Source organism: Giraffa tippelskirchi, chromosome 1 (assembly GCF_054371585.1).
Source record: "Giraffa tippelskirchi isolate mGirTip1 chromosome 1, T2T-mGirTip1v1.2.pri, whole genome shotgun sequence".
NCBI classification, from domain to species: Eukaryota; Metazoa; Chordata; class Mammalia; order Artiodactyla; family Giraffidae; genus Giraffa; species Giraffa tippelskirchi.
Window position 1 is genome coordinate 228,331 of NC_137275.1, and position 13,613 is coordinate 241,943.

Consider the following 13,613-nt stretch of genomic DNA (forward strand, 5'->3'; position numbering starts at 1 on the left):
CTCCGAGAGGACAGGTTTGGGGACAGAAGTACTCAGATGACTCAAAAATTAGGCTTGCGGCCCAGACACCCCCACCCCCAGCCTCAGCTGTCCATGACACCCCTGAGCACCCGACCGCCGCCCCCGACACCTGTGACATGGGTTCTGCTCCCGCCAGGACTGGTACCAAGGAGCTCAGCAGGTCTCTTGGGGGAGAGGCAGAGGTGACTGACGTGCACACACTCACTCTCAGATGCGCACATTGCCACACAGACTCACAAACTGGCAGGAAGGGAGCCGGGCAAGGAGGCTGGCTCCTCATGGTGGTGGAGGAGGGACCGGGCACCGGGCCGCCCTCATTACAGGTCAGAAGGCTGGGAGGCGGGGAGCATGTGTGAAGGAGTGGGGCCTGGCGGGGCCGGCCCGGGGCCGCGGCTGAGGGGGTGGCAGGAGAGGCTGACCCTGCACAGTAGCCGGGGCCGGTGGGGGGCTGGCGTCCCGGGCAGGGTCTGGCCAGGGCCTCCTGGGCCGTGTCGGTGCATTCTCGCTTTCAACTTGCTTTGCGGAGACCATGAAAGCACCTGACATCCAAAAAGCAGCGAATTCATGTTCTGAAGCCCCAGCTTCTCACAGGCTAGTTATGGAGGGCTGACTGGTCAAAACTCTGCCTTTCAAGCTCATGGCAATTGATCTAAATTTTCACTCATTCACTCACTACCACAGCCTGAGGCCAGCACTGAGCAGTGAGTGGCAGGCATGTGGCCAAAGCCTGGAGAACCTACCTGCCAGGAGGCTTCCGGGGACCCTGAGCAGGGAGCTGAGGGCCACCTGCTGGATCAAACCTGGGGTGCTGGCACCCTGCAGAGATACCAGGAGAGGTGCCACTGCCCGTGTCCCCGGGGCACTGCCTGTGTCCCCGGGGCGCCACTGCCCGCGTCCCAGGCTTCGTGTGCACACGTGGAAGTGTGTATCTCAAGTGTGGCAGCCCTCACAGGTGCTGCTGTGCCCACGTCCCTGGGGCACACTGCCCGCGTCCCGGGCTTCATGTGCGCACGTGGAGGGTGTGTCTTGGGCGTGTCGCTCCCCCAGGTGCTGCTGTGGTCGGCCAACAAGGTGTTTGAGGAGCTGACAGACATCGAGAGGCAGTTCCACAAGGCCCTCTACACCGTGCGGGCCTATCTGAACTGTGACCGGTACTCGGTGGGCCTCCTGGACATGACCAAGGAGAAGGTGAGGCCCCAGCGCCACAGGCCCCCGGCCGCCTCGCCCCGCTGCACTGCTGACTCGGGCCCCGATCCCGTTGCTTCTCTTCCAGGAATTCTTTGACGTGTGGCCTGTGCTGATGGGAGAGGCCCAGGCGTACTCAGGCCCCCGCACACCGGACGGCCGAGTAAGTCGCTAGAGGGGGACAGGACCTCGCCCTGCGCCTGGCTTCCCGGCCCCTCCACCGGGGGGAGGGCTCGCCCCAGCTGACCCGGGTGCGGGGGGAAGGCTCGGGAGCCTGTGGCAAGGAGAGGACAGGGCGGAGGGCTGGCTGGCTCTCTGACGGCTCCAGAGGGCAGGCCCCCGAGGATGTCTCCCTAGCGCCAGCCCCCTGCAGTGCTCCGGGGCCAAGGGCCAGGCCTGGTCCTGACGAGGGCTGTCAGCCTGGTTTACCGACCAACATCTGCTCTGGCTGAGCAGACCTGTCGCTGCCCTATTCTTAAATCACTCTAACATCCACCCGAGCAGGGCCGCGTCAGGGTGCGGGCAGGGTACGGTCGTGTGCAGATACCTCAGCCGCACGTTGTGCATCCAGCCTGGGTCACATGTCAGAGCTGTGACTCAGTCTCCCCTCCTGTCAAGTGGGGGGACAACAGGCTATCTCAGGGACTCCAAGGGTTCTGTGTGCCAAGTACATGTGGGAATCTCTGCACAAAGGCCGGCCGTGACCACAACTTGTCCTAGTTATACGAGAGAGACAGGTGTGTGTGTGAGAGACAGACAGACACACAGGCCTGGCTCAGCGGCACGCACTTGTGTGAAGGATACAGGCCAGCGTGTGTGTGCGCTTCGGTAGGACGTGGCTGGATGGAAGACAAACGTGTGTCCCAGGACAGTAAGTGATGGTCCAGGTGTGTGGCAGTTCACGTGTGTGCCTGCGTGTCAGTATCTGGGCTCACGTGGCATGGCGTGTGTGTGTGTGTGGTGCGCTCATGCCCGCTGCGGTCTCTGCTTCTCAGGAAATCCTCTTCTACAAAGTCATTGACTACATCCTCCACGGCAAGGAAGACATCAAGGTCATCCCGTAAGTGTCAGGGTTCTGAGACGTGCTACCCAAGGGCAGGGCCCCCAGGACCCAGGCTAGACGGGGCTGAGGACCTGTCACGGGGGAGTCCCTGGCCCCCGGCTCGCCCCAACACATGTCGACGCTCCCTGCGCCGTGAGGCAGGACAGAGTGTGGAGGGAGACGGGCTCAATGGTCTTGGAGGAAATGACTGGGGTCACGAGGAGGCCTGACGTCCCACGAATGTTGGTGTGGACTCAGGGCTCAGCTGGGCTGTCCAGGTGGCCCTGTCAGCAGCAACTGGCCTTTGAGGCCCTTAGGATCTCATCTTGGTTCACCCGGCCAGCCCATGGGCAGAGTCTCCAGGGAGGCCCAACACTGCACAGCCAGGGGGCAGAGGCTGGGACGGGAGGGACCAGCCCAGTGGGCAGAAGAGCCAGTGGAGGTGAGGGCAGCCTGGAGAGACCATGAGTGGCACCTGATCCCTCCAGCCCCACAGCCGCACGGCGTACGAGCCCCAGAAGCCCGTCAGGACCTGGCCCCGTGGGGCCCACGCAGGGAGCGGGACCCTGAGCCAGGCCTGCAGGGGTGAAGCCTGTGGCTCCCAGGAGGATGAAGGGCTTCCTGCAGGGCGAGGGCCTTCTCACGGGCAGAGAAGGAGGCACGACGCAGCTCAGGTGTCCCCAGACCCAGCCCTGGCCTGCCCTCCCCTTCTTCAAGTCTTTGCCAGCTTCCCACACCCACCCGGAGCCCGGAGAAGGGAATCAGCACAGACACACACCCAAGCACCTGCCCATCCGCCCTCTGCTTCTCTCCCCACAGCTCGCCCCCGGCCGACCACTGGGCCCTTGCCAGCGGCCTTCCAACCTACGTGGCAGAAAGTGGCTTTGTGAGTCCCCCAGAGCCCTGCACCTGACCCATTGCACGCCAGCTCTTCCCACAGGCCTGTGTGCCCCAGCTTGCCTATGTAGAAGCTCGTCAGCTTGGACAGTCTATTTTAGAATCATACTCTGTATTTGGCCGCTTCAAGTGAAATTGTGTTTCTGATCCTTTTTCAGATCTGTAACATTATGAATGCCCCTGCCGATGAAATGTTTAATTTTCAGGTATCTGTCTATTCAATAATGGAATGTGTGCTATACTTTAGGAAAGAAGATGTTGTGGTTCAGAAATGATGGACTGAATTTGTTTTTGCTGCTTGAGAAACAACCTCAGATCTCACAGGCTAACGGCAGCAAAGCGTGTTCCATGCACGCAGGTCTGCTGGTTGGGCCAGTGTGGCTGCACCTGGAGAGGGCTCATGTCTGCTCCATCTGGGGACACACAACCAGGGTGGGCTCTTTTCCGAAGGAGGCCTGAGACATGTGGACTGGTGGGGCTGGGCTTTATCTTTCAGGGCCTCCTCCAGGAATCGGCCAGGGTCCATATTTCACTGGCCAATCACGAGTGGAATGTGAGCAGGGACCCACCGCATCATCCGCGGGGCCCAGGGGATGCCAGGTCCCTCGTTCAACAGTTATTGGGAACTTGGCAGCAAAGCATTCGGTCGAGCGGGGGGTGGGGGGGTTGGCCCTCCAAGCTCGCCCGGTGAGGCGTCCTGGTGGACGTCTTCCGCCTCCTCCAGGAAGAGGTCACCGCCAGCTCGCAGGCAGGGTGGGCCGACAGATGGGAGCAGGGACCCAGCCTCTGCCCTTTGAGGGCAGAAGCAGTGAGGTTCATGCTCCCTGGGTGACGAGCAGGCCCAGGCCAGGGTCAGACCCAGGGCGGTGGTCAGCTCTGGACGCCTCTCCCCGCAGGAGGGGCCTCTGGACGAGTCTGGGTGGATCATCAAGAACGTCCTCTCCATGCCCATCGTCAACAAGAAGGAGGAGATCGTGGGGGTTGCGACATTTTACAACAGGAAGGACGGGAAGCCCTTCGATGAGCAAGATGAAGTCCTGATGGAGGTAAACACCTGTCACAGGAGGGGCTCTGGAGGTGACCCCTGGGCATGGGAGACACCACCTGCTCCCGGCCCTGACCGGGCACGAGGTCCCACCCTGGGGGCCGGGGGCTGGCCCACCAGGGGCTCCCTGTGCCCCGAAGGGCACACCTGGGAGCCGGCCCCGGGGGTGCCCGAGGGGGTGACGTGCGCCTGCAGTCTCTCACACAGTTCCTGGGGTGGTCGGTGCTGAACACCGACACCTACGACAAGATGAACAAGCTGGAGAACCGCAAGGACATTGCCCAGGACATGGTCCTGTACCACGTGAGATGTGACAGGGAGGAAATCCAGCTGATCCTGGTAGGTCCGGCGCCCCCACGGGAGCGAGGGTGTGGCCTGGACTTGCAGGCACTGCACTGCCAGGGGCTCCCTGCCCGGCCGTGGGCCCCCAGCAGTGACCCCAGCCCCGCGGGGCGTGCTGTGTGAGGGCCCTACCGCCATCGTCCAGGCGGAGAGCTTGGGCCGGTGTGGAGGGAGCAAGAGCCGGCCCGAGGCCCCCGCCCCTGTCTCTGAGGCCAGAGGCTCCGGCTGGGGCTCCCCGAGGGATCACCCTGTGCCCCAGCCGCGAGGGGTGCAGCTGACACCGTCACGGCCTCAGAGCACGTCTTCTCTCCCAGCCAACAAGAGAACGCCTCGGGAAGGAGCCCGCCGACTGCGAGGAGGACGAGCTGGGGAAAGTCCTGGTCAGAGTCCGCCCCGCCCCGGGGGCCGAGGAGCCCTGCGCGTGGGGGAGCTGCCGCCCCCTAGCGGCAGAGGGTGGTCCTGCAGGGTTTGCGCTGAACCCGCCCGTCCCCGTGACCGCGTGTGTGTCCCGTTCCACGTGCCTGTGTATTCACACGTCCTTGTCGCTCTCGGCGTGTGCCCACGCATGTGTGTATCTTTGTGTCTCCCTCACAACTTCACTTGCCCGGTGGGCAAATTCTTGCTGCTGCGCCAGCGGCGGGAGAAGGGGAGAGGAAAGGGGCTGAACCGGGAGGGGCTGGGAGCCCTCAGGCTGCAGGCGGAAGTGAAGAGACACCTGGCGTGTCCGAGCCCGGACAGAGGGTCCCAAGAGGAGCCGAGGAGCAGGGGGGCTCCGGCGGGCCTGCCCCTCACCCCACCGTCCCTCCTACAGAAGGAAGTGCTGCCGGGGCCCGCCAAGTTCGACATCTATGAGTTCCACTTCTCAGACCTGGAGTGCACAGAACTGGAGCTGGTCAAGTGCGGTATCCAGATGTACTATGAGCTGGGCGTGGTTCGGAAGTTCCAGATCCCCCAGGAGGTGAGGGCTCAGGTGTGATCCAGGATCCCAGCTCTCCCAGGAGCTCACAGAGAGATGGTCGGGGTCCCGGTTCCCGCAGGAAGTTTGGGGGCGAGCCACGTCCACACAGAATGGACAGTGCAGGCTGGCAAAATACACACAGCAAGTATGTGGAGACTCCATGACTGGATGGACGGACGGACAGAGAGTGTGATACGCAGGTGCTACAGGCAGTCTGATCACGCACATCACTGGGCAGCAGCGGGTGTCTGGTGTTGGGAGCAGGGGGCCCAGCAGAAGCAGCCCAGCTCCTGCGCAGAAAGCAGAGGGTGCCCTTCAGGTGTGAGCACAGAGGGCCCTCGGGGCGGGTCCCCGGGGGGGGGGGCCCTCCCAGCTCTGCTGCTTCCCTTCGGTTTTCTGGCTTCTGCCCGTGTCCACCTTCAGGGGGCATCTCCTTCCCCACTTAAGTCAGACAGCATCTTCCTTTACGGTCTGGACAAGCTCAGAAGTCTGGCATTTTCTAAGATGCTGCACAAAAAAACTAAGGGAAAACACAGACGAAATACATTACAGAAAATACTAGCAGAATGGAAAAATTCCAAATAATTTCTGGCCCTAAAAACCGCCGTGGAAGTGATAAGAAGCTCCGTTGAGCCCATGTTCTACCATCCAAACCCAACTACCCTTCAGAAGAAGGCTCACACTCCTGCTGCCCCCCAGCCTCTGGACCTTCAGCAACCATCTCTTTCCCTACCACTGTGCCCAGTGCCCACACATCCTGCCCCACTCAGGGGCCCACGGCTGAAATGGGCATTTTCTTCCAAAGTATCCCAGGCCCCTCGCCTGGGGTCCTTTCCCAATCTGAGGTTTGGCGACAGGATGGAGTCCCCAGGCATCCTGTGAGCGCTGGAGCTGCTCGGGGCCTCAGCTCCGCTGCTCCGGCTCCCTGCCACCCCCGTCCGCACCCCACCCCGGTCCGCCCCGCTTCCGCCCCGCGTCCGTCCCCTTGTCCGCCTCTCATCCACTCCCGTCTGCCCCTCGTTGGTGCCCCCACCGTCTGCACCCCACCGTCCCCATCCGTCCCCTGTCCGCCCCGCGTCCGTCCCCTTGTCCACCCCCCATCCACTCCCGTCTGCCCCACATCCGACCCTCATCTGCCCAGCATCCACCATCGTCCGCCCCGCGTCCGCCACCCCCCGCCCCGTCCCCCTACCTTTTGCCCCGCATCCGCCCCCTTGTCCGCCCCTCATCCACTCCCATCCCCCCCCGTCCACCCCGCGTCTGTCCCCTTGTCCAACCCCCATCCACTCCCGTCCACCCTCGTCCATGCTCCCCATCCACCCCCCATCCGCCCCGTGCCCGCCCCTCCTCCACCCTTCATCCGCCCCTCGTCCGCCCCTCATTCGCCCTGCGTCCACCGTCGTCCGCCCCCCGCCCCGGTCTACCCCTCGTCCACCCCGAGGTGCCACCCACCAAGGCGGTTGGAGGCCAGTGGACAGGAGGGCCGCGGGGCAGGGAGGGACGTGAGCCTTTCGCACTGCCCTCAGCTGGAAATGCGTCACTGGGACTGGGCACTGCGGTGCCTGGACCCCGTGTCTCACCTCCCACAGGTCCTGGTGCGGTTCCTGTTCTCCGTGAGCAAGGGCTACAGGAGAATCACCTACCACAACTGGCGCCACGGCTTCAACGTGGCCCAGACCATGTTCACGCTGCTCATGGTGCGTGGACGGGACAGGGGTGGGGAGCGGGCACCCTGTCTGATCAGGGCAGGGAGGAGCTGCCTGCCCCCCACAGTGGCGCCCGGGGAGCCTGGAGGTGGGGCCTTCAAGGGCCCGGAAGCGGGTGGCGGGCACCGGAGCTGGGGAGGGGCGGTGGGTTCCGCTGAGCTCCCCGGGGCCAGGCAGGGCAGGAAGGGAGGCGGGCGGCAGAAATCTGGGTGCCTGTCTCTGCAGACAGGCAAGCTGAAGAGCTACTACACGGACCTGGAGGCCTTTGCCATGGTGACCGCCGGCCTGTGCCACGACATTGACCATCGAGGCACCAACAACCTGTACCAGATGAAGTAGGCGCGCGTCCTGGGGCCTCTGAGGGTGCCGCCCCTTCCCCTGGGGAGCTGGGCACGCAGGCTGCCCTGGGGCCTCTGCCCGCTGCTTGTGCTTAGCCAAACCTTTGTGACAGGTCCCAGAATCCTTTAGCCAAGCTCCATGGCTCCTCGATTTTGGAACGACACCACCTGGAGTTCGGGAAGTTCCTGCTCTCCGAGGAGGTCCGTGTCCTCCCCTCACTCTCCCGTAGCCCCTGGCCAGCTGACCTGCGCCTGCACCCCTGGGCCTCCACTGCCAGGGACCGCTCCACACCGCTCTGCGGCTGGAGAAGGGAGGCCGGCTCGGAAGCGATGGGGGCCGGGGGACCCTCCTGGCGGTTCCAGTTTGGAAATGCCCCCTGGGGGCGGGGGCGCAGATCTCAGGTGTTGAGGGAAGATGGGTGTTAGAGGCCGCCCAGTGCAATACGGGGCCACCAGCGTCTGGTGCCCGTGACCCTTGGGTAGAAGATGGCCGGCAACATGGGAGGGACAGACGGACGGCCTCCAGGAGGGAGTGGGGGAGAGGCACAGAAGGGGTCGCAGCTGTGACGGGAGCCCCCCCGCTCCACAGACCCTGAACATCTACCAGAACCTGAACCGGCGGCAGCACGAGCACGCGATCCACCTCATGGACGTCGCCATCATCGCCACGGACCTGGCGCTCTACTTCAAGTGGGTGCCCCGGGGCCCCGCTGGGAAGGAGCCGGCGGAGGGATACCTGGGGGCCCAGACAGACGTGCCCCTCCGCAGGACCGCAGGCCTGGACTCGGGCCTCGAGTCCTCTCCTGGAGGGTGGGTGGGGCTCAGACCAAGGAGGACACGTTGGCGCGGGGTCCTGCGTGGGTGGGAGGCAGGGGTCGACTCCCTCCCTTTGTCCTTCGGGTTCAGAAAGAGGACGATGTTCCAGAAGATTGTGGATGAGTCCAAGAACTATGAGGACAGGAAGAGTTGGGTGGAGTACCTGTCCCTGGAGACCACGAGGAAGGAGATAGTCATGTGAGCAGAGCGCGCGGCTCCGCCGCTGGATTGCAGCGCTTCCGGCAAAGTTCCGCAGGCGGGACTAGGAGCCCAGAGCCAGGGCAGCTCACTTCCGGACAGCGTCCATGCCCCCACCCCACCCGTTCTCCGTTTGGGGGAGGCTGCAGGATTTGGGATCAGACAGGCCGAGTCCACAGTTAAATAATTTGCTCATGTTATGAGTCTCCATTCCTTCATCTGCAAAGTGGAGATTCAGAGCTAGTCCAGCCCCGGGCCTGTCCCAGTGGCCCAATTAGGAACTATGTGTAAATCACTGGCCCCCAAGAAATGCGTGCTGACTGTCACCTCTGGCGGCCCGGGGTGACGGGAGGGCTGGGGTGGCGCGCAGGGCAGCACGTCCACTGCTGGAAGGACACTGGGGCTGGGACCTGGGCCCCCCCCAGTCACTGGGCCTCGCAGGGGAAGAGAGCAGGCAGGAGGGCAGGGAGGGAGGCCAGGCTGGGCGTACCTGGAGCTCCATCTGCCCACAGGGCCATGATGATGACGGCGTGTGACCTGTCTGCCATCACCAAGCCCTGGGAAGTCCAGAGCAAGGTCAGAGTCATGTAGGTCCCCAGATGTCTTGCCAGTCCCATGGGGTTGCAACTAAGTGGGGCCCGGGGTAGGGAAACAGCCCCACTTGTCTGCAAGGTGAGGCAAGGGCGGCTGCCCAGCTCTGGGGCCCAGCCAGTGTCGCCATGCTGGGGGAGGCTGCTGCCCTCCTGGGCACCACGGCAGTGTAGCCTCAGTAGTAGAGCCACCAGAGTCTGGGGCACGGAAGGCCGAGGGCCCTGGCCGTCCTGGCAGGGTCTCAGGACAACGTCTGACCAAGCTCTGAATCCACCGGCGCTTGCCTTCGGTGTGCCTTTCAGGTCGCTCTGCTGGTGGCAGCTGAGTTCTGGGAACAAGGGGACTTGGAGAGAACGGTTCTGGATCAGCAGCCCATTGTGAGTGTCACGTCCAGTATCCTCCACACCTGTCCCGGTCCTTGGGAGCCTCAGGCCTGGCTGGGTGCAGACTGGGGACCCCCGGGGGTTCTGGAATCCTGGGGCCTAATTCTCACTTTGTGGGGTCATGTGACATGAACCTGGGTCTGGATCTGGGTAAAGTTGTGGAAATACAGGGATTGGGTAAAAATGTGATGCTCCTCAGAGGTGGAAAGCTGTTGCCAAAGCTGCAGAGCCAGGCTGCGGCTCCTGGCCAAAAGCCCCTGTGGGCCTAGGCAGCTCTGCAGTGAGGCCCTGTGTGGCTGTGAGCTGCTCCAGGGAGGCTCAGGGTGGGTCAGGCCTGGCCCATGGGGAGAGTGCTGGGCAGGGAGTGGTGGCCGGAGTCCAGGGCTCACCTGGATGTGGCTGTGGCTGTGGAGGGAGTAGCCGAGGTGGGGAGTGTGCGGCAGGGCTGGGGTGGTGTGCAGAGCAGGACTGTCCACTACGGGAAGGACACGGGGGCTTGGATCTGTGCCTGCAGTCACCAGGCCTCACAGGAGTGGAGGTGAGGGAGGGAGGCAGTCTTGGTGTACCTGGAGCTTCATCTGCCCACAGGCCCACAGGATGCCAGGATCTTTGGGTCAGCAATGTGGGGGTCAGGATTCTGTTGCTAGACCGAACTGACAGGTGCATGGGGACAAGGACACGAGCGCTGCCCAACCATGAGCAGAAGAGACGGAGGGAGGTTTGGTCTCACAGGCCAACTCCAGCCACCGGAGAGCTCTCTGAGCATGGGGCTTCAAAGGCCTGGGGCCAGGTGCAGACTGCAGGAAAGGGTGCCCTGTGTCTTGGCGAGAGGACAGGCAGCCTGTCTGTCTCCCCGGGCTAGGCCTCTAGGGTCCTGCGTGACTCACTCCAGCACGCTGAGCTCCAGAGAGTGTGCAGCTATGAGGAAGAGACTGCCAGGAGGTAGCTCAGGGAGGTGGTCCAGAGGCTGGACACCAAGTCATCTCCTTCAGAGTATCTGGGCTTTGCCCCTTAGGGGTTGTGGGCCAGGTCTCGGGTCAGGACCATGGATAGCTCATGGGTAGCCGGAGGAGCTTGGCTCCAAGCTCCACACCGGGGCTGGCATGGCAGGGGCCCGGGGCTGCCTAGGGCAGCTCCCCAGAATGGCGCAGTGTCTTGGAGGGGAGTGGGGGGTCCTGGGTTTCCCTTCCAAGGTGAGCCCTACATGGACAGGTTCATCAGGCGGGGGTGGGGCTGAGTCCTGGGGCTCAGGGAGGTGTCGGGGGCCTCACAGTGTCCCTGCTCCTCCTTAAGCCAATGATGGACCGGAACAAGGCGGCCGAGCTCCCCAAGCTGCAAGTCGGCTTCATCGACTTCGTATGCACGTTCGTGTACAAGGTGAGCAGCGCAGCCCAGGGCCTGGCTGGGTTTGCGGGGGAGGGGTGAGGTGGGGGCTGCTGTGGGGCTCCTCTTCCCTCAAATCTACACTTAAACTCGAAATCGCCAGTCTCACCCCAATGGGGTCCCCTCCCTGTCAGTTCCTCAGAAGGATCATGAAATTTCCCACCCCAATCTCTCCCTCCCAGAACATCCTCCTGCGCGCCCTGATGTCACACCGCAAACATCCCTTCCCGAACCCCATCTAAAGGCACCCCCAGGCAGGCCCCCCACAGTGTTGTCAAGGCACCAACTGCAGGATGCGGTGCATCCACTCAGGGTCTGAGCCCTGGGAAGATGGGGGTGGTCCAGTTGCCAGCTGGGTGCGCCCAGCCCCGCAAATACCTGGGCAGAGCCGGTGCAGGGGGATGTGAGCCAAGGACCTGGGGCAAGTGCTGGGACCTCGGCTCCAGGGACTGACCAAGAGGCGGAGGCAGAGCCCTCCCGAAGGTCAGCTGCCACGACTGTTTGCTGCAGTCTCGGGGGCAAACCCCATATTCCAAGAAGGAGGTGCTGGGTTCTGACCACCTTGTCCCACTCCCCACCTCAGCCCCCAAGGCCTCATGCTTCCCTTTACTGAAGCACCAGCTCCCTTTTCTGCCTCCACCAGGACGCTGGGGTCTGTGAGTGCCGGGAGGAAGGCGGGATCAGGATGCACATGCTGGTCCTTAGGTTGTCACCGCTGGGGCCCGCCAGGCACTCCCCTCCTGTGCCTTTCCCCCCTCCATCTACCTGCACAGCCTGTGTGTTCACATGTGTTCATGTGTGACAGTGTGCTCTGTGTGACATGCGCTGTATGTATGAGGGTGAAGGAGCCCCAGGGCCCGCACGTCTGCCCAGCCTTCTCAGACCCTTGGCTAGGGAATGTCCTTTCTGCTTGGATGTTTTCTACTCTATTCTTCAAGATGTCACCCCGCAGCTCCTGTTCCAACCTCAAGGACACAAACCACAAGGCCTTATCCCTTATTAGGTCTTTGCTGGGGATATGGCGTCTCTAACCACCCCACCTCTGGCCCAGCCCGCCCAGGAGCCGCTGGGGATGTGGTCTGACTTCTGTTTCCTTTCCAGGAGTTCTCCCGCTTCCACGAGGAGATCCTGCCCATGTTTGACCGGCTGCAAAACAACAGGAAGGAGTGGAAGGCCTTGGCCGATGAGTACGAAGCCAAGGTGAAGGCCCTGGAGGACCAGAAGAAAGAGGAGACGACGGCCAAGAAAGGTCTGGGCTCCACTCCAGCCTCAACCAAGGCCACGCGGCCCCGGCCCTGGCCTGCAGGGGGCGGGTGTGAGACGACACTTCAGTCTGGATAAGGCTGGCTTCGGGGGCCAGGCAGTCATTGTACCTGGACTCCAGGCTGCACGGGCAGCACCCCCCCTCACAGAGGGAGGCACAACCCCTAGGAATGGGCTGGCTGACTCAGCGCAGCTGATGAGCCCAGTCTGAAAGGGCCTGCTCGGCATTCTGGAGGGAAGCCACGTTTATAAAGGGGCGGAAAGCCAACTCTTAAGAGCTCCTCTGTTCCCATCATCAGCAGTTCCCTCTTAAGTAGCTCATGAACTCTATCTGCGCTCCCACACCAGCCTCAGAGCTGAAACAGCAGACCCACGGAACCTAAGAAGCAAGCTAGGGGCCAGCACGCGTGGTGTCCCGTCTCGGGTGCAGAGCCTGTTCCCCTCCCCACCCCACTCCCAGCACTGCGGGAGCGTGGCTTCACCCTCACCAGCTGGCGCCCCCGAATCAGAATCCGCGAGCCTCGCTTGTGCTCTGCGACTTTCCTCCCGCTCTCCGAAACGTCCGCAGGGGAGAGAACCAACAGAAACCAGCCAGCCTGAGGCCCCTGCTGGAGTGTCACCAGGAACTAAATCAGCATTGGCTGGGCTAATGGGCTTAGGCAGACCAGCCCCTGCTGTGCCCGTCCCCCTGCAGGCCGCTCGAGGCCCTTGCTCACGTCTTGTCTTCTCTTGCAGCGGGCACAGAAATCTGCAACGGTGGCCCGGCACCCCGGTCTTCTACATGCCGCATCCTGTGAGGCGGTCGGCGGGCCCCCTGCCCCAACCCCACCCGGGCCTCCGCCTCTAACCACTGGTACAAGAGGTGAGGGAGCCTGAGAAAATGACTGAAGACCATTTTGGATACTTTGAACTTTTTTAAGGTTTGTGTTTTTATGAGCTGAAGTCAACGATGAACGATCTGAACAGTGTGTAGCCTACCTTACCCTCATCCATCTTTTGGATACATTATCATACCACCAAGAGATCTTCAAAAAGGGTCTGTGAACTGTGTGTCTGAAAGCACTGGGTGAATATATTCACAACTGCACATGTATTTATGTGTATATGGGTGGAGAAATGGATATATAGATGCCAATTCCCATCTGGTTTAAGAACAAATATATGAATAGAAATTTAGAATAAAATCAAAAGAAAACATGCTGCTCATTTTTATGTGGTGGAGGACATTCATTTGTGACCAACCAGAAATCCCGCCAGGAAGGTCCAGGCTGTGAGACCAGTGATCACAGCTGAGTGATCTGTGCGGAAATAATCTGTTAATAAATGCTGCCCAGGGAGCTGCTCTGAACCGTGCTGAGGGACCCGCACCTGTGGCCTGCCCGAGTCCTCCTGCACCCCTGAGGTTTCCTTCATGGAAGCAACCACCCGCCTCCAAGGACCAAATG

General features: G+C 62.2%; 1 protein-coding gene across 3 annotated transcripts in view; it reads left to right on the forward strand.

The window, feature by feature from the left end:
• Positions 1–13,374, forward strand: part of PDE6B (phosphodiesterase 6B) — a 28,577-nt gene extending 15,203 nt beyond the window's left edge. For all 3 annotated transcript variants that reach the window (XM_081577142.1, XM_081577152.1, XM_081577162.1), the window contains 19 exons: positions 1,069–1,209; positions 1,295–1,369; positions 2,202–2,266; positions 3,068–3,134; positions 3,304–3,351; positions 4,042–4,191; positions 4,386–4,529; positions 4,847–4,912; positions 5,344–5,490; positions 7,080–7,187; positions 7,422–7,531; positions 7,648–7,735; positions 8,124–8,224; positions 8,441–8,548; positions 9,061–9,124; positions 9,442–9,516; positions 10,816–10,899; positions 12,007–12,154; positions 12,904–13,374. In XM_081577142.1, coding sequence (XP_081433268.1) covers positions 1,069–1,209; positions 1,295–1,369; positions 2,202–2,266; positions 3,068–3,134; positions 3,304–3,351; positions 4,042–4,191; positions 4,386–4,529; positions 4,847–4,912; positions 5,344–5,490; positions 7,080–7,187; positions 7,422–7,531; positions 7,648–7,735; positions 8,124–8,224; positions 8,441–8,548; positions 9,061–9,124; positions 9,442–9,516; positions 10,816–10,899; positions 12,007–12,154; positions 12,904–12,965 — 1,851 coding nt within the window. In that variant the 3' untranslated portion in view covers positions 12,966–13,374. The remainder of the gene's footprint in view (positions 1–1,068; positions 1,210–1,294; positions 1,370–2,201; positions 2,267–3,067; positions 3,135–3,303; positions 3,352–4,041; positions 4,192–4,385; positions 4,530–4,846; positions 4,913–5,343; positions 5,491–7,079; positions 7,188–7,421; positions 7,532–7,647; positions 7,736–8,123; positions 8,225–8,440; positions 8,549–9,060; positions 9,125–9,441; positions 9,517–10,815; positions 10,900–12,006; positions 12,155–12,903) is intronic.
• Positions 13,375–13,613: the final 239 nt, after the last annotated feature.